Source organism: Cercospora kikuchii (assembly GCF_019650295.1).
Source record: "Cercospora kikuchii DNA, contig_00001, whole genome shotgun sequence".
Taxonomy (NCBI): domain Eukaryota; kingdom Fungi; phylum Ascomycota; class Dothideomycetes; order Mycosphaerellales; family Mycosphaerellaceae; genus Cercospora; species Cercospora kikuchii.
Window position 1 is genome coordinate 973,588 of NW_025408582.1, and position 22,175 is coordinate 995,762.

General features: G+C 51.9%; 10 protein-coding genes across 11 annotated transcripts; 5 read left to right on the forward strand and 5 right to left on the reverse strand.

Annotated features, from left to right (window-relative positions):
- Window positions 1-491: 491 nt before the first annotated feature.
- On the reverse strand, window positions 492-1,751 carry CKM354_000030600 (uncharacterized protein; the record flags this gene model as incomplete). The annotated part of the gene is made up of 1 exon (XM_044795391.1): window positions 492-1,751. The coding sequence occupies one exon, from the start codon at window positions 1,749-1,751 to the stop codon at window positions 492-494; it is 1,260 nt and encodes a 419-aa protein (XP_044651326.1).
- Window positions 1,752-2,206: 455 nt separating this feature from the next.
- On the reverse strand, window positions 2,207-3,514 carry CKM354_000030700 (uncharacterized protein; the record flags this gene model as incomplete). Its single annotated transcript, XM_044795392.1, has 1 exon — window positions 2,207-3,514. The coding sequence occupies one exon, from the start codon at window positions 3,512-3,514 to the stop codon at window positions 2,207-2,209; it is 1,308 nt and encodes a 435-aa protein (XP_044651327.1).
- A 1,283-nt stretch (window positions 3,515-4,797) lies between these two features.
- CKM354_000030800 (uncharacterized protein) lies at window positions 4,798-6,786 on the forward strand (the record flags this gene model as incomplete). The annotated part of the gene is made up of 1 exon (XM_044795393.1): window positions 4,798-6,786. One exon carries the CDS (start codon window positions 4,798-4,800, stop codon window positions 6,784-6,786), a length of 1,989 nt encoding a protein of 662 aa, XP_044651328.1.
- Window positions 6,787-7,074: 288 nt separating this feature from the next.
- On the forward strand, window positions 7,075-8,547 carry CKM354_000030900 (uncharacterized protein; the record flags this gene model as incomplete). Its single annotated transcript, XM_044795394.1, has 1 exon — window positions 7,075-8,547. The coding sequence occupies one exon, from the start codon at window positions 7,075-7,077 to the stop codon at window positions 8,545-8,547; it is 1,473 nt and encodes a 490-aa protein (XP_044651329.1).
- A 146-nt stretch (window positions 8,548-8,693) lies between these two features.
- Window positions 8,694-10,943, forward strand: CKM354_000031000 (uncharacterized protein; the record flags this gene model as incomplete). The annotated part of the gene is made up of 3 exons (XM_044795395.1): window positions 8,694-10,433; window positions 10,509-10,832; window positions 10,887-10,943. The coding sequence occupies 3 exons, from the start codon at window positions 8,694-8,696 to the stop codon at window positions 10,941-10,943; spliced, it is 2,121 nt and encodes a 706-aa protein (XP_044651330.1).
- A 5-nt stretch (window positions 10,944-10,948) lies between these two features.
- CKM354_000031100 (uncharacterized protein) lies at window positions 10,949-12,782 on the reverse strand (the record flags this gene model as incomplete). 2 transcript variants are annotated; one of them, XM_044795396.1, is made up of 6 exons in its annotated part: window positions 10,949-11,297; window positions 11,364-11,899; window positions 11,950-12,127; window positions 12,189-12,342; window positions 12,401-12,499; window positions 12,554-12,782. In XM_044795396.1, 6 exons carry the CDS (start codon window positions 12,780-12,782, stop codon window positions 10,949-10,951), a joined length of 1,545 nt encoding a protein of 514 aa, XP_044651331.1. The 2 variants fall into 2 exon arrangements, with proteins under 2 accessions (XP_044651331.1, XP_044651332.1); XM_044795397.1 differs by having other exon boundaries at window positions 11,364-11,905.
- A 685-nt stretch (window positions 12,783-13,467) lies between these two features.
- CKM354_000031200 (uncharacterized protein) lies at window positions 13,468-14,457 on the forward strand (the record flags this gene model as incomplete). The annotated part of the gene is made up of 1 exon (XM_044795398.1): window positions 13,468-14,457. One exon carries the CDS (start codon window positions 13,468-13,470, stop codon window positions 14,455-14,457), a length of 990 nt encoding a protein of 329 aa, XP_044651333.1.
- Window positions 14,458-16,661: 2,204 nt separating this feature from the next.
- Window positions 16,662-18,395, forward strand: CKM354_000031300 (uncharacterized protein; the record flags this gene model as incomplete). Its single annotated transcript, XM_044795399.1, has 1 exon — window positions 16,662-18,395. The coding sequence occupies one exon, from the start codon at window positions 16,662-16,664 to the stop codon at window positions 18,393-18,395; it is 1,734 nt and encodes a 577-aa protein (XP_044651334.1).
- Window positions 18,396-18,696: 301 nt separating this feature from the next.
- On the reverse strand, window positions 18,697-19,546 carry CKM354_000031400 (uncharacterized protein; the record flags this gene model as incomplete). The annotated part of the gene is made up of 2 exons (XM_044795400.1): window positions 18,697-19,424; window positions 19,531-19,546. The coding sequence occupies 2 exons, from the start codon at window positions 19,544-19,546 to the stop codon at window positions 18,697-18,699; spliced, it is 744 nt and encodes a 247-aa protein (XP_044651335.1).
- An 890-nt stretch (window positions 19,547-20,436) lies between these two features.
- Window positions 20,437-22,029, reverse strand: CKM354_000031500 (uncharacterized protein; the record flags this gene model as incomplete). The annotated part of the gene is made up of 1 exon (XM_044795401.1): window positions 20,437-22,029. One exon carries the CDS (start codon window positions 22,027-22,029, stop codon window positions 20,437-20,439), a length of 1,593 nt encoding a protein of 530 aa, XP_044651336.1.
- Window positions 22,030-22,175: the final 146 nt, after the last annotated feature.

The window sequence follows — 22,175 nt, forward strand, 5'->3', positions numbered from 1 at the left end:
ACGGCTACCTGCTGAATCAAGAAACGCCCTCCGTTCCGAAAAGAAAACAACTCCCGGTTTGTGCCTCGAAGCAAATGGGGTATCGTAAGAGACACTGAACGTCCGTCTGCGCCTTCCTTATACAGCAAACTCCATTCCATGCTGTTTGCTTTTCCCTGTTAATATTGAAACTCCTCGCTGTGCTCTGTTCGCTAGAAAGATTTGTCAAGTCGTATGGTAGTTTTGCGAAATTGTCAGAAGTCGTTGTCGAAAATCTGTTCCGCTTCATCATCGTAGTCGGAAAAGATCTCGTCTGAAGAATCGACTTTGGATGGTGTCAGCTCTCCTGCCCAGGACGAGCCAGCATTGGTATCGCTGATCTCCGCGTTCCCAGAACTAAGATTCTCCGTTGGCGATGCTTGGTTTGTTGAGTCTTGCTCCGCCTTCTTGACTCCGGACTCGACCTCTGATTCTGCAACGCTCCCCGTAACGCTGGCCGCGTCGTTACCGTGCTATTGCGACTGATCGATAAAGGGCGCAAAGGTCCGGCCGCCGAAGCGTTCCAGGTCGTCATCGTCATCCATGTTCACATCGTCATCTTGAGATCGTTCCAGAACTCTCTTCGTGCGAGCAGATGCTCCATTCGTGAATCCGCTGACTCCATTCATTCCGTGGCCAGTACCATTCTCGTGCGCCTGCTGCTGCGCCTGCACAGTCCTCTGCGCGCACAGTATGTCCCAGTACCCTTGCAACAGCCTCTTCATAGAATCGTCGAAGTTGACGCAGAATCGCTGAGCCTGGCAGAGCTGCATAGCCTTGATATAGTCCACGTCCTCGTGCATCTCCATCAAATACGCAGCCACCACGCCAGCGCTGCGCTCGTTTCCGCTTTCACAGAAAACCAACACTTTGCCCAACTGCTGTCCATTGCTCAATTGATACATGCGAGACAGGTGCTCGTTGATCATTTGACTCGTCCTCGCGAAGCTTCGGATCAGATCCTGGTGGCCCGTCAAATCTACGCTCTGAGCCTCAATGCCCAGCTTTTCGGCCATGCGGAAGGGAGTCTGCATGAGCCTCGACTCGAATCCCTGTTTCTGCCGCACACCCAGCAGCATTGTGACGCCCTGCTCACGCAACCACTTTTCGTCTTTGGCAGCCGTCATGGGACCTAAGCACAGAAACGGTAGGATGGTCTGAGCTTCGCGGCGCAGTTCGTATGTCCATTCGAGCGGGGCGTTAGACTGGACGAGGTTGTCATAGTTGACGCTTTGGAGGAAATTGTAGGTACTCGATTTGATGGCTCGCAAGGTAATTTCAGGGACCGCATCGGCGTTGAGAGTGGGTGGAGGAACGACGATGCGTGGCGGGGTGGGCACGCGGTAGGTATAGATGTCGGTCTTGTGCGGATAGGCGAGCACGGCGGGCTCGTGGCTGGCCATACTGGGCGGAAAAGTGTTTGTGTGTGCGTAGCCGGGTGCGAGGGCAGTCGGCAAGGTGCAGAAAAGCGGCGGCGGCGTTTGGAAATCGGCGTGGTCGTGGGAGTTTCGTGGGCGACCGATGAATATGCCGTTCGCTTGATGCGGGTCGTGTGGGTAGAGGGAAGAGTTCAGATTTGAACGAGAAGCGAGGTTCTTGTCGCCATGCGAGTTAAGTAGCAGGCAGGCACGTGTTATTTGCACGCGCAGAGCGGAAGGTACGCAAGTGAGTGAGGAAGAAGTAGGAATCGAGGAAAGTGACGCTGGATGATCCCTGTCACGTTGCACATGCATGGATTCCCGCGGGGTCACTGAAGACACCCGTGCCGCGCTTTGCCTGATACAGCCGCGTGCCTGATCATCGCCGACATGTGAACATGCGAGTGAACTTGATAGAACACACGCGTGGGTGCTGGTTTGAAGCGGCTTCTACCGCCAGTGTGAATATCCGTATCATATCAACTACATGTATGTCTTGTATGCACGCTGCAAGTGAAGCATTGTCAGGTGTCGGGATGATTCACACACCAAGAAATCACGGTCGAACTTCACGAATGATAGCATAGGGGACAAGGTGAACGAACATTGAGGCACGCGAATTGCGACGCCCAAAACCAAGCCAAGCTTGAGTGGTCTTGCGGACCATGTTTTTCGACTGCTCAAAGGCAGGCGAGCTGCTGTACAAACCCATTATCATGCAGGACGCCGTCGACGCCCCAGTCCCTGTTCGAACGCCATACAGTCCGGTCCTAGGCAGAAGACTTGCCCTTCTTCGCCTTCTTCGACTCGCCATTCACGCTCGCCTTGACCTTGCCAGCAGCAGCATCTTTTTGCTTCTTCAATGCCTCCTTTCTCGCCGCCTTCTCAGCCTTCTCCTGCTCCTTGGCCTCAATCTCCTCTTTGCTCTCGCTCTTTCTCTTCTTTGGCAGAGCAGGCTCCTCTTCCACCTCAGCGACATCACTCTTGCGCTTCTTCTTCTCCACTTTTCGCATCTTTCCATCCGGACCAGGAATCTCGACGTACTCGTTGCCGTTCGCGTCTGTAAGCGCACTGCGCTTGCGCTTCTTGCCTGGGTTCTCCTTTGAGGGTGCCTCATCGAGTACGTCGTGCTCATCAGCCCACAGCTCATCTGTAAGCCAGATGGGCAAAGCCGCAGTCTCTGGTCCCTTGACATGCACAGCTCGCACGTTCCGCCATTGCTGTGGCACGTACTTCTCTACCATCCCATTAACCACAGCTTCGACGTTCGCTTGCACTTGTTCAGCTGTCATGCTCGCCTTGCCAACCTTAATCGCAGTCGTGGTCGAAGGTGCGAGGTGGACAAGCGCAGCTCCCAATGCTTTTGTAATCTCATGCGCCACATCCTCAGGCCTGACATCCTTCTTCTCCACTTTGCTGCCTCCTTCAGCGAGCTTTCTCCTCTTCTCGCCGTTCTCTAGGATATTCTGCCTCTTGCCCTCCAGCGTCACTGGAATGGGTCTCTTTGAGCCACCCTTATAGAACACCTTGCCCAGCACACCTGGCAAATATGTAATGATGCGATCGTCGGCCAAGAAGACATCATATTCCGAGAAAAGCTGCCTCTTCGACTCGTAGCTCTTGTACTTGGACTTCAGCTTCTCCATCCCAATGACACGCGCGATCCTCTTCCCCACATCAAGCGGAAACGAAGACTCGGCAACGAGGTCTTTGTATTTTCTCTGCGGATCTGCAGTAATCAGGCAAATCCTCAATCCTTCCTCATCGACACTGCGCAACGGATTCGGAAGAACGATTTTGCCTGGTTTGAGACGCTTCTTGTCGACGATGTGCTTTTTCGTTGTCAGAACAAGCCAGACTGGGCTGTCTTCCTCGACTTCCTCGCCATCGTCGGCATCAGCGAGGAGATTTGCTTTCTCGCGCGACGACGATTTGGTGGAGACATCGGCGTTGATCTTTTTGAGCAGGGCGGTGGTGGCTTTGATGGTTTGCGATGGGTCAAGTTGGTAAGGGGAGCTGCTCGTGGGGACTGCGACCTCGGTCGTCGTCTTCTTTGTGATAACCTTGGAGGGCGCCATGTTTGTTGTAGATGTTGGAATTTTCGAATGTACAAGAGAGGCGCAAATACAAAATTTCCAGAGATGGAGCTGGTCGCGCAAGTTTGGAGGCAGGTGTGGCGAGCTGCCGAAGCTTGGCACGGATCGGGTTAACGCGATCCACTTTGACCTCGTTGGACAGCCATCTTGCCATGAACCTGAGTAGAATTGTCGTTCCGTTTGAACCTACTTTCCTCTGCTCATCAAAATGTTGCTTCTGGACTCAGCTGTAAGCGCCGTTCTTGATCAAGGCAAGCGCGGTAACCTCCCGTGCGTGGACGATGTGATAAGGCTGAGAGCGGCAGACAGAAGCAGCCGCCATCTCAGCTGAATTGACACGCCGTACTGGCAGCCGAATTTTGAGGCTGCAAGAGACAGTCAGGTCTGTATCGCTAAGTCGTTGCTCACTGATATACGCATGCATCAGAATCATCACGGACTTTATACACCCCTTAGGCCTTTGCTATAGCCTGGCCAAGTATCTGCAGACTACAGCAAAGGCTGCTAGCAGTCTCACATCTCAGCCATGATGCGCCTATCGGAGAGCGCCTGTAGCACGCGAAGTGGTTCAAGCATTCAATCTGCTGACCCCGAGTACATCGGAAATGCGAAAGGAAGAGCTCAACTGGCCACCTTGGCTGATGATTGTCTGATGAGCACTACGCTTTCTTGTGCCCATTGGCTTCTCCAGATTTGATGTGGCTTGCAGTATGTACACAGTACTCCGTACAACGCAGCCTTGTGGCGTCGGGTCCGACCTTGTGCGGCTGTAGATGCTACGCTGCTTCAGCCTGCCCCTGCCGCGAGCCTCTCATAAGTCATCAGCTGCCGTCCTCACACTCACCTACAGGACTCATCAACGTTTATCGAATGAAGGCCTTGCGATTTTGGACATCTTCAATTGACCTACTAGCGCCTCCGAGATGCGGCTGCTCAAAGCTGATCTCCTAACAGGATTGAATGTCGTCTACTTTGGTGACGGTACCGAGATACCTGAATATGCGATCCTCTCACATACGTGGTATGCGGACCACGAAGAAATTACCTTTGGAGAGCGTATGCTTGAGACGCAGGAGCTGCAGAAGAGGAAAGGATGGCAGAAGGTCACCGGCAGTATGAAACAGGCCCTAGCCGACGGGCTCGAGTATATCTGGATTGACACTCTGTGCATCGACAAAGAGAGCAGTACCGAGCTCACAGAAGCTATCAACTCGATGTATCAATATTATCGCGAAGCACAAGTCTGTTACATATACCTCAACGACATGCCAAGTCCTACGCGACTCCTAGGCACGTTCGACAGGACGGACCAGCAGACGTTGATCTTCGGCGAGGACTTTGAGGACGCTTTGCGTCTTGCAGAGACTGCACCGGCAGTAGGAACAGAAACTTGCAAGCAAAGTCTCTCACAGCCCGAATTACTCGACGCGCGGAGTAGTGAACTTACACCTTTTGTCGCTCAGCATACAGGCAGTGAGCAAGACTTTGAGCAAGACCTTGAGTCTGCACCTAGCGTTCACCTTGAAGAACTAGCAGAGCGCATCTCGCACAAAGAGAAGCCCGAAGCAGTTGCGATGCTAATGGAGGCGGACGACGGCATGTATCTCGTAGATCTGGTAGCCTTCCGCCGATGCAGATGGTTCACTAGAGGATGGACCCTTCAGGAGCTACTGGCTCCGGAAAGAATCGTGCTATTCAGCGCGGACTGGAACGTGATACCCTTCGAGCTCCTAAAGAATGAGATTTGTGTAACGACCAGGATCCACAAAGAGGCCCTGGCCAAAAGTCGGCCGATCGCGACATTTAGCGTTGCTCAACGCATGTCTTGGGCAGCTGGACGTGTCACCAGACGAGCCGAGGATCGAGCTTACTCACTTCTGGGCATTTTTGGAGTCAATCTTCCTGTGCTATACGGAGAGGGCAATGCTGCATTTTCAAGGCTCCAGGAAGAGATCATGAGAGTATGGTCGAATGACCAAACGATCTTTGTCTTCGATCGAGGAAACGAGGAGCAACGTAAACCGGCTCTGCTGCTGGCACAATCGCCTGACCAATTCCATGACAGTAATGATGTCGTAACAATGGGACGTCCTGCCCAAAATCATTTCCATGTGACGAATCGAGATGTGACATTCAACACGCTGGTCCAGAAGAACGGCCACCATGGGGCACCTGGGACTCACCTGTATCTAGCCTGCACTCACGAGAATGATGACACGAAGGTTATTGTTCTGAACGTGATCAAACAGACAACGCTCCTTGCACGGACTCTCCCGAACAAGCCGACCCGAGAAGACTCATACTTCGTGGAGCATTACTTTGAGCCCATGGAGAGCATAGATCTGCGTTACGTGGTTCGAAGGGGCCGTGACGTTTTTCGAGTCTCATTGAGCGTGTTACGTGCACCCGATGAACTTCGCTTTTATGCGGACGGCGAAGATTCCATGTGGCCAAAATCAGCCAGAAACCTCCTACTGTGTAGGTTTGGGTTCTCCAAATTCCAAGAGCGGACTGGTCTCTCGTCGATGTTCCTGTCGAATAAGGAATACGTCGATTGGTCCGTTGTGGGGACCTGCTCTAATGGAGTCTGGGACGGCACTAGAGAGCTATTCGTTCTAGGAGATCGAGACAGCAAACACCCTTTCACAGGGCAGCTCAAAGTCTCCCACAAGGGGAGCGTGATCGCGACTATCAACATCAAGCAACGAGTATTCACGGGTTGGATTGAAGAAATGTGGCTCGACGAGAAATGGGGAGTCAGTTTCGATTCTCCTTCCATTAGCTTTCCCTGGTGGTTTCTAGGCGGGTATTCTGTCCAACTGTCGCCGAAATTACCCAATAGAGTCATCATCGCCCGCGGCATGACACACTGGAGGACTCCAGGAAGCACAGTCATGCCACTAATCTGCATCACGGACAAAGAGTCGATGATCGTTCCAATCGAAATCCTCTACGGTATCATACAGTACGCATTTTGCCTCTTGCTGGCCATTTTATTTGGCTTGTGTTGGGCTCTGCTCGCTGCTGGACCGTATGCCGCTTTGGGCTACGGTATCTATCGCCTAAGTCGCATAGTCCGGGAGCAGGGTGGAGGACCTCTCTACGTCGCGCTTGCTGTCTTCAGTCTTGTTGGACTGTTGATTGCATACCTTCTGAGCCCACGGTTGCGTGGCAGATGGCATTATCGAGTTGGTCCTGTAGTCTTGACTTACGTTTCCAAGCAATATCTGTGGGGGGACGAAAAAGCATTCTGAAGCTACTCCCATATGGTAGTTGAAAGTATAGACTATTTTCGTTGCTGTGAGGACTTCGCCTATATTCTTAAGCTGGATTACCCCGCCAAATTTGGCTCTCCTTATCTCGTGACAATCGATCTACTCCATCGCAAGCTATAGACATCACGCCATCTAAGATATACACATACTTTCTCTCGAGCCATCAAGGTAATATGGACGCCTCGCAATTGTTCCCAGAACATTATTCGCTGCGCTTCTGATATTTGAGGATCCTCGGACAGCTTCGCCGCTCGTGCGTTGCACAACATGGCAGACCAATCCCATTTGCAAAAGGATTCCAAAATCGCCATCATAGGAGCGGGCGTCTTCGGCCTCAGCACAACACTCCATCTTCTCAAGCGAGGCTATACAAACATCCACATTTTCGATCGACAACCTTTCGACAAGAACCAATATGACGAAAGACAAGGCGCATATGGTGCGTCATGCGATCTTAACAAAATCGTCCGAGCATCATATGGAGGTGCAAAGTTGTACCAGGACCTTGCATTCAAGGCGATGCCAGAATGGGAGAAATGGGACGAGCAACTTGCCGCTACGCCGAAGACTGAACTACCGTCAAGTCTGGACCCGAATATCTCACTTTGGCATAATTGTGGCTTCCTGCGATTGAGTTCCAATGGTTTTGGTGAGAAGGAGAAGCAAACTCAGGAGAACTTTCCTTCTGAGATAAAGCATACGCAGTATCGCGTCTCTGATGCAGAGAGGAGAGCTCAGGCGGGGGAAGAGGGCATCCCATTCTCGAAACTGGACCCTTTCGGCCGCATCGAACGCGGCCAATCAATTGATGGCATCCTCGACACGACAGCAGGATTCGTTCTAGCTTCGCGTGCCTGCGCCTGGGCATTGCATCTTGTGCTACAATCAGGTAAGGTCACGACGCACTTCGGGCCTTATAATGCTCTGCAATCTTTCATGAAGACGGGGAGCCGTATCACGGGGATTGTGACCTCTGGCTTCGAACGGCATAGTGCGGATTTCGTGGTTATTGCCACTGGTGGTTGGACACCTTCGCTACTACCGGAAGTCGACCGCTTACTGGAGACGACATCTGGAAGTGTACTGAGCATACAGTTGCCCCAGAACAGACCTGATCTCTGGGACAAGTATGCTGAAGACAAATTTCCCGTCTGGTCCTGGAATATGGAGTCTTATGACCCTAGCGACAAGACAAGTATTGGCGGTCTGTACGGTTTACCTCGGACTCCAGAAGGCATCGTCAAGATCGCATTTCGAGGCGCGAAATGGACATCTTACACAAGACGGTCGAGCGTTGGTGAACAGCTATCTTATCCGAATACGGATGCTGATCGCATACCTGAAGAAGCAATGCGAGTGATTCGGGAGTTCGCGAGAGAGAATCTACCGGATCTGTTGGAGTTAGATTTGAGTAATATTCGACTTTGCTGGTACACTGATAGTGTTGATAATAGCTTTTTGATCGATCATGTGCCGAATGTTGAAGGTTTGGTGGTGGCTTCTGGTGGCAGTGGACATGGATTTAAATTCTTGCCTGTTTTGGGTGAGCATATTGTGGACGTTATTGAGAAGCGAAAGACGGAGTATACGGAGCTGTTCAAGTGGCGAGATGTGCCGAATGGGAAACGAAATGGCTTGGAAGAAGGCCCGGGAGGATGGAGGCCTTTGGAGAAGCAGAGAATGGTGGGAAATACGGAATGGCGGAATGGTCTTGGTGTGGATGGCAGGAGTAGACTGTGAGGAGCCTGGAGGGAATACCTGCCGAATGCGGCTCGGCTCTCGGGTGTGGCGGATTCTCAACGCGGTCTCCGCATTTCCGGTTGTTGTTGCTGGACCTGCTTTCTGACTTGCACTTCCACGCCACAAACTCTGGAACCGGACGCAACATGTACGCCGTGTGGAATTCGGCTCCAGAAGACGGTGCCGATGGCCTGTCGCCCTCGCTGACTAACGGCACGCCGGCAGCGAAGAGGCGTCGCGTCTCGGAGAATGAAAACGGACGCCGGACTACTAAGGCAACGCGGGCGTGCGATCTGTGCAAGGCAAAGAAGGCCAGATGCTCTGGGTCCAAGCCATGTGCGAAATGCTCAGTGCGAGGTCTAGAGTGCACTTACGAGAGTCAGTATCTTCGCGGCCGACCTCCTACGCCGCCTTCGTCTACTATCGAGGTGAGCACGAGGCCTCAAGAACAGCAAGAACAGAACAAGGCCACGAATGCATCACGTCGCTCTCCGTCCGGTGATGCTGATGAGCAGCATCCAGTCAGTCTGTCGCGGAGTTCGCCGGAGCTGGAAGCGGCTGAGATCAATGGTCAGTACGTGGATCGTACCTCCGGACTGTCCTTCCTGGAGCGTGCCCGCTCACGACTGAAGGCACGTCAATCAAGTCGCATTGAAGGCTTTCACCAACCTTTAACTGCGGCTGGAGACAAACCTCTCCTAGACTCAACGCTCGACGGTAGTCCTACAAGTCCGGCTGTTCTGCCCAACATCCCAGATCAAGACCGCGCGGCTGAACTGCTTGACCTTTACTTCGAAGTTTGCGTTGCCTCATACAAGCCACTTCATAAACCAACAGTCGATGGCTGGTATTCAACTTTGACTCAGAATATCGCTCAGGGAAAGCCAATGACAGAGAGTATCGGCAATGCTAGAGTAGCAGTGTTGTTTGGAGTCTTTGCAGTAGCCACGTACCACGCCCAGAAATCTAGCGGAGTCTCTGATGATGTAGCGTCTTTATCAACCAGCGACTCGTTCTTCAGGTGCTCCACAGCACTGACCGAGACAGAAACAGGTACACCACATCTGGAATCCGCGCAGGCACGCCTTCTACAAGTCTTCTATCTGCTGGCAACCTGCCGTATGAACAGAGCTTGGTATATATTCGGGAACTTGATACAAATCCTCTCAGCCTTAGGGATGCACCGGCGGAGCCGCAGACGTATTCGGCCATCGCATTCGGCACCAGAATTCATCTACGCTCAATGTCGGATACGCACCTTTTGGAGCACATACATTCTTGATCGATATATGGGCGTTGTGCTTGGACGACCTCGGCACTTTCACGACAAAGACATTGATCAGGACTATCCCGCTCGAATCGATGATAACGACCAGGATACTACCTTCTCACACTATGAAGAGTTGGACAGCGATAGCGAGTGTCATCTCGATGGATTCATTTGGAACATCAAACTTGCTCAGCTTGTGGACGAGATATCTGACAGCCTGTACGCTATCAAGCCATCACCTGAAGCATCTCGAATTGAAATTGCTCGCGCCTTCGCAGCAAAATTGGAGATCTGGCACAAGTCGCTGCCGGCACTATTGAAAGCGAAACCTACGAGTCTGGCACGAGGCTTCCGACGCCAGTGCGTTGCAGTGAAGATGGCACATCAGCATGCGATATTGCACCTGTATCGGCCTTTCCTGCTGGGACGTTCACGCACCGAAGACACGTCAGCTGGCGACACGATGCTTTCCTTTCGGAAAGAAAGCACCCGCCACTGTATACAAGCTGCTCGAACAGTCATGCGCACAATAGACGATTTGGCTCGAGAAGGAAAAGTATGGGGAGCCTACTGGTGGAGCCACTATGTGGCGTTCTGTGCTTTGACGGTCGCCTACGTATGTTTGCAGTGCGATCGGGACCTTGACAGAAACGAGCGGGATGCACTCATAGTGCTCGCTGAACGCTGTCAGTGCCATCTTGCTCAGGCGACAGCTACAAACTCCCCGAGTCGCAGGTACAGCATAATTCTTGAGGAACTCCAGAGCCACGTCCTCGTTCAGCGAGCCAGCAACACGCGAAGATCGTCCAAGGTCGGTGACGCGAATGTACCTATCACTTTTGTCGGTGCCACAGACAGCGGAGAGACAAACAACGATATAGGGGGGCCGACATTGATGGCTGATGTTACAGTCGATGATGTGCCTCAAAGCGGGAACACGGATTTCATGTCTGATGGTCTTCATGATCCCTTCATGGATTGGCAAACGTCTGACTGGCTAGAGCTAGATGCATCGGTAAGGACCAACATGTGCCTTTCGTGACGATACTTGAGCTGACTTTACATATAGGCTTATGGCGTCATCCCAGGTCTGAGCCCAGATTTTCAATGGCTACATTCAGCATGAATCTATCAAAGTGTATACTTGAAAAGTGGACTCTTGTCTCCTAAGCGATCCAGCTCTTCACTGGAGAACTGAGCATGAACTTCTGCTTCGGTCATGCCCGCGTTCTTCTTATTGCTTGACCAGAGCAGAAACTCGAGCAACAACGCAGCAATCACTCCAGCCGCAGCGAACCCCAATGAGGCGCCGAATCCGGTCGGGTATTTTGGCAGCTCTTTCTCAATGAAGATGAAGCTGCCAGTGATGCCACCCATGTTGCCGACTCCAGTCATCCAGCCAATTCCCAGTGCTCGCTTGGTAGGGCCTGCAAGATTGTTCATGTTCCAGGCTTGGACGCCTGGTCCGATAGGGTAGAGGCTATTCGCGTGGTCAGTCGCAATGATCGCAAAATTATAATGACCTGGTGGTCTTGCTGGTACTTACCCGAAGCAAGCAAGGCATAGCGCGAAATAACAAGCTGGAATATTATCCTTGATGTTATCGGCCATCGCGAAGAGGACAGCGTAAGCAGTGACGACGCATAGCTGCGGGCCCACGATTGTGGGCATACGCCACTTGAAGCGGTCAGATATGACAGAGAAGCCATACGCTGCGACTGCACCAACTGCATAGCAGGGCATGGTGAGAAGCTGAGCATTCGCCGAGGTGTATCCCATATTCTTGATGATCTGAGGCATTGTGAACTTCAGACCGTAATTCGGCGTGACGTTCGACCAAAACATGATTATCAGGAGGTAGATCTTCCAGTCACAAAGGACGGACCAGAGGACTTTCCAATTGATTCCCTTCTCTTTCTGGTGCTCATGGGGCTTGACTCGGCCAGCTGCGACTTGACGCAACTCCAGGTATCGGATCTCGTCTGGAGTGAGCCACCGATGGGAATGTTTCGGAGTGTCAACTAGGATCCAGAAGCATGCGACGCCCGCAGCGACAGAAGCAATTCCTTCCAGGATGAAGATCTGAGTCTATCAGTGGAGTGCCTGAACAAGAGAACGACGCAGTCACGTACCCAGCGCCAGCCTTCATACCCACCAACACCGTCCATCTTCGCGATCGCGAACGCTAGCAAGCCAGAAAAGGCACCTGCTATAGCACTTGCTGTAAAGAAGATGGCGATACGCGTCTGACTTTCGTGTGGCATGTACCATTTGCTGATGATGAGGATAGCACCGGGAAAGAAGCCAGCTCTGAAGACCTCCGTGGTTAGCGGCTCATCAGCGAATGGGGTTGCTCTTGTCCGTTACCTACTCAAACAGCCCAAGCAATATTCTGACTCCACAGAGCTGCGCAAAGTTCTGAACGAAACCGTGGCATGTCATCACAATGCCCCATACCGTTACGATGCCGCCCATGAATAAAGAAGGTCGGTCGAAGAGGTCAAGGATCGCGTTGCTCGGGAGCTCTGTCGGCCTTGTCAGTACCCTATCCTGTGGATCGACGTGTCACGGACTTGGATATACCTGCGAGCGTGTAAGGGATGAAGAAGATCGCCAAAGCGATGTTATACTGTGTGCCGGACATGTTGAGGTCTGGAAGAAGTCCTTCGATCTTCGCATTGCCTTTGAGATCTCATCAGTACGTCAAATGCTGAACACGAGTACGCGCACGCTTACCGATGTTCGCTCGATCGATGAAGCTGATGAGATAGAGGATTAACAACACAGGGACAAGCCTCCAGTCCACCTTTCGAAGCACAGCTTTCCTTTGTTCATCGGAAATGCCAGCAAGGAACGCAGCCTCTTCTGCCGTGAGGTTGCCATTATGATGTGTTACTTCAGAGTGAGCTGCCTCCTTCTCCAGGTCTACTTCATCATTGTCCGAATGAGTGACCATTGCTTTCATCTTGGGTTCCGAGGCGGTCATGTTAAGTGGCAGCAGTCAAAGATGAAACAAGCCAAAAATGAAAGGGGCAGGGAGTGACTGCAAGGACCGCACTTTTGTACGCTCGAGCAAGTCGCTAGTATGCTGAGCACAGTACGCCACCCAGTGCATGTCAGTCAGTCACTTCTTGACAACTGGTGCCGAACACTGGGTGTCCACGGCTAGAAATCCGGCATGCTTCCGACACATGGCGATATGGGGTACGGGGTGGAAAGAGGGGCAGAAGATGGGGTCACGCCAGGATTTGTGAATTGGCGGCACTTCATGGCTGGAGAACGCCCACTAGCAACAGAGAAGCTGAATCCATTGTGGAGAGCCTAGACCGGAAGGCGGTTGTGGTGGCTTGAGGTGCTCCGGAAAACGCGGATTTCTCAATTCAGAACCGGATTTACTTGGGCATTTTTCCTGATTGGGAAATTTCCTGCCGGCGATGTGTTTGTGTCGACTATGCTCGGACTCTACTTCGGCCGTGGTGATGAGGCGACAATGCCGAAAGGCGAACAGTTTGCGATGGAGAGATTGCATATAAACATGCAAGAACGTTCTTGCTGAGACAACATCAACACATCCAACCATCGCAACAATCAAACCCAGTTGCGAACAACTTCTCTATACAAATCACAACACTTCCATCCAAGACCACAAGATGCCCGGAAACACTAACGGCTACACCAATGGCCACAGCAACGGCGCTAAAGTCGGCTTCGACGTCAGCGGCCTAGTCCCAGCTCCCGTAACACCCTTCACCGAAGACGGCCAAGTCGACTACGAAGCCATCCAACGTCTCGGTTCCTGGCTCGGCAGCATCGAAGGCGTCAAAGGCCTCGTAGTCCTCGGCCACGCCGGTGAAGGCACTTTCCTCACCCAGCAAGAACAGGAAGACGTGATCCGAGCATTCGTCAAATCCACCAACGACCGCGTTCCCGTAATCGCAGGAATCACAGGCGAAGGCACCGAAGTCGCAGCTCTCGAAGCCAAGCGTGCAAAAGCCGCGGGCGCGAAAGCTGGACTCCTTTATCCTTCTCATGGTTGGTTGCGATTCGGATACCAGCCTGGTGCTCCGCAGGATCGATACAAAGTCGTCTATGAGACGAGTGGTCTGCCTCTTATTCTGTTCCAGTATCCGGATAACACACATGCGACATACAACCTTCAGACCCTGCTGGATATTTCTGCGCAACCTGGTGTCTTTGCCATGAAGAATGGTGTACGGAACATGCGTCGCTGGGATACCGAGATTCCAGTCATTCGCCAGCAACGTCCGGATCTTCAGGTTCTGACTTGCCATGACGAGTATCTTTTGCATACTGCTTTCGATGTCGATGGTATGCTGGTTGGATACGGGAACATTGCTCCGGAGGCACTGCTGGAGTTGATCGATGCCGGCAAGGCGAGGGATTATAAGCGAGCGAGAGCGATTCATGATCAATTGCTTCCTGTGACGAAGAGTGTTTATCACCGTGGCTCGCATATGGAGGGGACTGTGGCGTTGAAGCATGCGCTTGTAGCGAGGGGCATCTTGTCGCATGCCACTGTGAGGTCACCTTTGTTGCCGCTTCCTGAGGGCGCAGCAGAGGAGATCCATGCTGCCGTGAAATCAGCGCAGCTGCAGAAAGTTGTTGTGAAGGGTTTTTAGAGTGAGAGAGATTGGTACTGAGCTCTGTGGTATGATAGCACATTTGGCAATCAATAGAAGTTTTCAATTTCAAACCTATTTCTATTGCATGTCCAGTTTTGGTGGGTTGGCTGTTCAAGTGTCTAACGATGGGTCCACTCGCTTCCACGGGACCTGCCTGCGCTTCGGTCTTAGTTCTGAAGCTCGATCGCTTCTTCGCTGGAGGTGCTCTTGTGTGTTCCACCAGCTCTATTGCATTATCGGACTCATATGATGGCGCAATAAGGGATTCCGTCTTTAGAAGTCGAATCGTCTGTAATTCCGACATTCTGCCGTCCACAGACGGATCACTAGGCCATGTGTCGCGATTGCGAGCCTCGCTGAAGAGTGAATAAGCTGGGTATCGTCCTCGGATACCGCTCAGATGGATGTCATTGCTGCTGTCTATGGCTTCGAATACTTCGTTGAAGAGAGTATTGCTGCCTGAAGTCAGCCGCAGGAGGGCTGCGGCACAGTTGGCGCTGTACTGGTGATCACTTGGCGATCCGACCAATGTCTTGTTGGACAACGAGCAGCTAAGAACCAGCCATTAAGTCTAATAATCCTCATGACTTTTTAGCCGAAAGGTATACGCGTGTTTCGGCTCCGGCCCTGATACCTCAGCTCAATTTCCCGGAAGGAGTCACTTGCTGCGCAAAAGGGAAGGACCATTGCTACTGCGCAGGAAAGAAGGATTGAAATGAGGCAGCAACTCTCTTCCCCTGGAGGATGTCTCATGGGCGCAACTTGGTTCAGCTCGTCAGCTTAAGCTCTCTCGCGACAGGAGGACAAATGAAGTATCACCCAGCTCTTTCAGTCGTCGGCTACTCGACTGCACCTGATGGTATACTGCCGAGCGAACTCCTGGACACGAACTGAACCGGGAGACATTGAGCCAAGTCTCTTACATGCGACGGCTCGTCTTACAGGATCGAGCAGGCGGACTGGTGCGAAGAATTTGTGTCTTCAAGCAAGCTTCGTGTTTTGCCCAAGGTGCACTCTCGCGACCTCGTCTCTGCATCATCTCCGGTGAAGCTGGATCTGGAGAAGAGCGCCTCTAAAACTTTATTGAGGAGAGAGAATTTAGTTCGAGAACGCCGCGCGGCATAACGCGTAATGGTATCCTTTGGTGGAAGTGGTTTCTGCAGAGGTGGTTAAGTGGCGCAAATGAGGCGTATGTGCGAAGTCTTGTGACGTTCAAGCATTACGGCACATACGTGCTACAGTACCTGTGTCTTGCAGGTGCGGACAAGTGAGTACATGGCGCTGTGGCTAGCTGAAAGTATGTGACTTGTCTGGGTGTATGGGCGGTGCGCAAACCTGGCGATACCTCCGAGTATGCAGAGAAGCTTACGAGACTCCATCCTGCTTGGATGGGCATGCAGTCGCTCATGACCCGTCTCCACTGGGTACAGAAAGCAAATGCTGCGGAACGACAGGTCGCGAATATGTGCAAACAGCTTTTGTTCAGCTGGCAGAGCTGAAGTGAGTTGGTGGAGTTGCACTCTTCACATGATTGGCTGCACGGACCCACGTGTCTGGGCAGCCAGCGGCCGCCTGTTCCTGGCGCCGCCCGCTTTGGGTTCCTTCAGCAACACTTGGCTTCTGTTTGACTCGGTTGTGAGACCAGTGGGCTATGCTTGCAGACCGCATTTTTCTATTTCGCGCTGCATTCAGCGCATGACCGCATCCACCCTGCAGCATGGCGGAACAGGAAAGCCACGCAGCAGTCCGCCAAACGACAGTGGATCGGCGAGTGCTGATCGGCCGGGCGCGAAGGATGTCCCCACGCGCTCGCCTACTGCCATCTCTCAGCCTCAAGGGCTACATATGGGGCGCATCCTGACGCCCTTTTTGTGACATGAATATATCTCACAGCCTCATCCTGTGCGACGCACAATACAGTGTCGCATATTAGTGCCCTGGCGCCTCTGTCCTATATGTACAGTCATATATCGAACAGGCGTCCCAGATTCAGCAACACCATCGCGAGCTTCTATCCTCTAATCATTGCAGTTCCACACACAGGGAAAAGCTGATCGATTCTACAAGGTCTTGGCAGATATCTCGTTGAGCCTTGCCTGGGCAACTTTATGCGTAATAGGCACATCGACGCCTGCTTCACCTTGGCCATAGGTTAGACGCTTTGATCAGACAGCCCATTTGGATATACAGCACAAGTCGCAATGGAACATCGACACTCTATCGCCGACCAGGCGGCAAGGCATCAGCCTAGGATGCCCAAGAAATTGATCATCTGTTGCGATGGAACCTGGATGGACAGAGACAATGGCTACAAGGATGGCAAACTTCAGAATCCTTCCAATGTGACGCGCATAGCACGAGCGATGATGTCCGAGGATGATGCCAAGCACCCTCAAATCGTCTACTATCAATCCGGCATTGGAACTGGTATTGGGCTGTACGACCAAATGATTGGAGGCGGCACTGGTTTAGGTCTGAGCGAAGCATTACGCGAAGCCTACGGGTTCTTGGGCACGAACTATTCCGAGGACGATCATCTCAGCGGGCCTGATTCGATATTTCTGATCGGCTTTTCTCGCGGCGCTTTCACCGCTCGCAGTCTGGGCGGATTCATCACGGCAGTCGGAATCCTCACGCGGAAAGCAATGCCGTTCTTCTACGAATGTTTTCTTGATTGGGAAAATGTTGGCCGAGAAGGCTATGAGCCACGTTTCTTTGAAGCTTATTGCGCTGCACATCCTGAGGATGAATTGGACCCGAGACTGAACCAGCCTGATCCGGCACTGGCAAGGTCAAAGAAGCCTCGTGCCATAGATGAGTACATGGAACAGTACAAGAAGCACCTCCTTGCGCTTGGTCTTACACAAGACGCTAAAATCAAATGTATCGGAGTCTGGGATACAGTGGGAGCACTTGGCATTCCGGTGAATCCTCTGATCCAGCGTACTCTGGGAATGCCTGCCTTCATTAAGGAGTATCGCTGGTACGACACAAGGCTGAACGACTCTGTGGAGAATGCTTTCCAAGCACTTGCTCTAGACGAACATCGATTTCCGTTTTCACCTGCATTATGGGAGCTTGATGAAGGAGGCAAAACTCGAATGAAGCAGGTATGGTTCCCAGGCGCTCATTCGAACGTTGGAGGCTCATACGACGACTATGGAATCGCAAACATCACTTTAGCTTGGATGATGGACCAGCTAAGCGGCAATACACGCGCTCCGAGCAAAAAGTTTGACCCTCTCGATTGGATCAAGTTCGATGACGAATTCATCGACTCATGTTTCCGCCAGACGAGCAATTACTATGCAACTGCAAGGTGTGGTGATGATTACAGAGGCTGGGCGATGGGCAAAGTATACGACAGCAACACTTTCCCTCAAAGTCTTACTGGCGCCAAAGTCCGCACTCCTGGTCGTTACGAGAAAACAAACTATGATACCGGCAAGGAAACTGGCCAGCCTCTCCAGCATACCAACGAGTACATCCACTCCTCCGTGCGAGCACGAATAGATCTCGCAGGCCGCGGCGTCGAAGCTCAAGTCTGGTATCAACGTATCTTATCTGTCGTCTACCGCCTCATCACATTCTCCAAAGCGGCGAAGCTATACAACCCTCAACGTGCACGTGGATGGATCGCAGCAGGAGGCCCGCTGATGGGTTGGAACCTGCTCGATGGCCATGCTTCACATGCCGAGCCCAACATGTCGATTGACATGTCACCTGGTGGGATCAAAGAAGTACATTGGGAGTACAAGGGAAAGGGCGAAAGTAGCGCGCGGAAGATGAAAGAGGACGTTTTTGCTGAGAGAGGATATGAAGAGAGATTGTTGTTGCATGATCAGGAAGTGGCGAACAAGATCATTTATTCGAATAATAAGTGGCAATGGTTCAAGAAGCCGAAGCCAGCGTGGCATTTGTCGAAGACATTTTGAGGGAGTATGTATCGATGTCGTGAAAGAATCGATGAAGCGATTTTGTTAGCGCGTATGAGTTGTTTAGCGAAGCATAATTCATTCAGTACAGCGTATCTAGCGACGAGAACAACCCAGCGAGAGTACTTCTCTTCACTGATCTTCATCAAATGGGATTCATCTCAGTCTTGCTCATCCTTCCAGTATTCGTACACCAATTTTCATCCCGCATCCAGAGACATCAACACAAAAGCCAATTAGCCTCCCTCCCAGACCTCTATCCCAAAAACGCCCATTCATTAATCCACCTCCCCTCATCTCCCTACCCACTCCCATCCCCACTTCCTTCCCTCAACAACATGGTCAACTTCATAACCTTCCAAGAATACTGATGTAAATCCACCCTCAACCCCACAACAGCACTCCTCGTCCACGCCTCATCCCCACCACAACAGCCATCATCATCAAGATCCACCCTGACAGTACTCCTCGCCATTTCCAAATACCCCACTAACCATTTCGCCATAGCTACGAGATTTTCTAATAAAGAGTCGATGCCTTTTCTGTAGGATTTGCAAGTTGTGGGGCCGTAGGCTTCCATGTAGCGGAGGAGGTTGTCGAGGGTGGAGATTCCGTTGCGGAAGCGTTGGCGGGTGGAGTCGAAGAGGGTTGTGCCTGGGTGTTTGAAGGGGGTGGTGGGGGAGAGGACTGGTGAGGCGATTGCGGGGTTGTCGTTGGAGTGTTTGGTTGTTGTTTCGTTTTCGTTGTATTTGCATGACCAGATGGTATCGGTTGGGGAGGCGTTGTCGATTACGATGAGGGGAGAGTGGGTTTCGTCTGTTGGGGTGGGGACTTCGGAGGCGGAGATTGTTGTTGAGCAGGATGCAGAGTGGCAGGAGTATTTTGATGGAGATGAGGTGACTGAGTCGGTACGTTGGTCGCTGGTTGGAGTTCGAGGGACTTTGGATGTTGAGGCGGATCGTTGATGGCGTTCTTTGAATGTTGTTCGGAGAGGTGTCATGCTGAGGAGAGCATCGAGGCGACTGACAACTAGTTGTCGTTAGCAACGTGAGCTTCCTGCGCATCCTGTCTGGCTTGTGATATTTGAATTTACAAAGCTGCGCTGTTGATATCTGCCATGCGGATTGACACATACCTTTATCGTTCGCCATGTTGTAGACTGGTGCCAACAGTATATTCTCGCTCGTATGCCACAACTAAAAGAGTACCAACGTGGAAAAAGACAATGAGAAGTACAACGGATACTATCAACCTTTGTCGTAGGTCGTAGGATGCCATGACCAGTGTCTGCTACCCGAAATCGGGTTGCACCTTGTCAGTCGCCGGCCGGGTTCCGTAAACACAATGTTCACTTTATCGACCTGATATAGAGAGGGAGAGAGACGTTTGTAGAGAGAGATTTGGATCCGTTGGTCTGGGAACATTCTTTTGCCAGACTTCTGTAAGGCAAGTTTGACAAACCTCGAGACTTCGAAACTTGGAAGTTGGGAAGACATTTGGCAGCCGTTGTTTGAAAAACTCAATAGACTCTGTCGACCCGATGTCTTGACTCGAGTGGCTTCCGGATAGGGCGCACAAGACAGGTTGAAGACACGAATAGATCGCGATGAACTTTCTGTTGCCATGTTTTCCATCGCATCGCTGGCATGTTTGAGGATGGAACGATGCGAATTCGAGGTCATGCGCTCGTTCGTGATGCAACAGGTAGCCTGCGACATGGTCGTGCTGTGTTGGCACGCCCTCGATTGGTGAAAAAAGGTGACCATCGTCATCGCCCGATCTTTCTCGATGCAGTTTGCAACGATCGCGGATGCCCGTCTTGCTTCTTGTCCAGTTGTGGTTTCAAGTTCGAGGACGTGGTGTTTCAGGAAAGTCAAGCTCGCGGAAGGCACGGTAGAACTGTACTTCTCATTGCCAAGACCGGCAGATCGACGTTCTCTCGCGTCGTTCAAGTCATTACTCATGTCACCTATCTTACAATGTCTATACAAATACCGCCAGATCCGAGATATGCGGATTACGCTGGAACGCCGGAGATTTTTTATGACTTCACAGCCATCGACTGGCCGCCACTTCTCATGAAAGGACTTCGCTCTCGCAATTTCCTGCCTTGCCAGATGAAGAGCAGGGGAATTATACTCAGTAACAGCGCGATAAAGCCCAAGAGCGAGCTCGCCCATTGGAAACCTAGATTGGTATACATGCTGGCTTCGGTCAGAGGAAGTGCTGCCGCAACGATCTGCTCGCCAACAACCACGGCTGCGATGGCAGAACCGGCATAATCTGAGGCAGCATAGAGATCGACAACGTAGTCCGCGATGACGCAGACGACAATTTGGATACCAAAGCCAACCATTGCCAAACCAATCGCTGGAGCGATCCAAGGAATGGAGTCGAAGGAAGTCCAAGCATAGACAAACATCCCACCTGTGATGCCCAAGAAGGAGCCCAGAACGCTGACATATAGTCGTGCCTCGGGTATTGGTTGACCGGGCTCTTCAGTATTCCTCTTTGCCGACTTCAGGTGCAGACTGGTTCCGTAAATGGTGATGGGCCAACCGAGAAGTTCGCCAATCACGACGGCGCCCTGGATATATCCACACTGCCAAGAGTTCCAGCCGTAGAGCTCCTGGAACACTTGCTCGCTGGACTGTGTGAATGCGAATACCAGGCCGAGGGCGAAGGCAGACCAGATGGTGCTTGCAAGGAGGACAGGCTCTGTGAAAAGCAAATACAACGGCCTCGTGACAGACTTGATGAGTCGTTGTCTGATCGGAAGTGCACGAGTCTCCTCAGCTGTGTATACCGGCTTCCCAGTTTCCTTGCGTATTCGTCGAGCTTCGTTGCCCAAAATTGTGTGACCTCGCGTCTCCGGCAAGAAGATAAGATACACTGGAGCCATTGCGCCGTACACGATCAGCTGAATGTAGAAGATCCAACGCCAATTTCCGATGAACTGCATGACAGGAGCGAAGATCACAGGTCCAGCTGTGTTACCAGTCACATAGAGTAAGATGTAGAGACCGACGGGGACGCTGCGAGCTTCATCGGTTTCCCACATGTCCGGGATGGCACTCGCTATCGTGTTGGCGAGCACAGCCACGCTGCCGCCCGCGATAATTCTCGTTACGATCAACGTGGTAAAATTCTGTGCAACTGCCTGCGGTATCATCATTGCAAGGAAGAGGCCATAGAAGAACAAATATGGACGCCTGACGCCAAAGTCCTCGAGCAAAGGTAAGAAGAGCACGAAGAAAGCGCCGCCCATGTTCCAGCTGAACACCATCCAGTATGTATTGCTGAAGGTAGCACTGTCCTCGATGTTGAATTCATTGCTGATCTCTTCAGCTGCTATGGTAACAGCCGTACCATTGAGAGTAAGAATAAACGTGCCAAAGAGAGTAAGAGCAGCGGTCGTCCATTTGCGAGTGCTACTCCAGTTGTATGGACTTCGTGGGTCGCTGGGGCTATTCCAATCAAGTGTTGTGGTTTCATCTTTTTCGGGGTGTGGCGATGTGATCTTGGAGCTAGCTGGACTCGTCTCGGGTTCCAACTTGGGTGAATCAGTAGATGGTCCGGACGTCTGACCATCCTGTTGCCATTTTCGACCACGGCCTTCTTCGAGTGCGCTCATGCTAAAGGAGAGTAGTGACAAGCAAAGCGAAGCAAAGCAAAGACAAACCGGTCCTTTGTGAGGAACAAGGTGCGGGCGACGTAAAATGTACTTGGTACCAGCAGCCCGCAGAAGGAGAAATTTTACGACGTATTAGCAAATCGAAG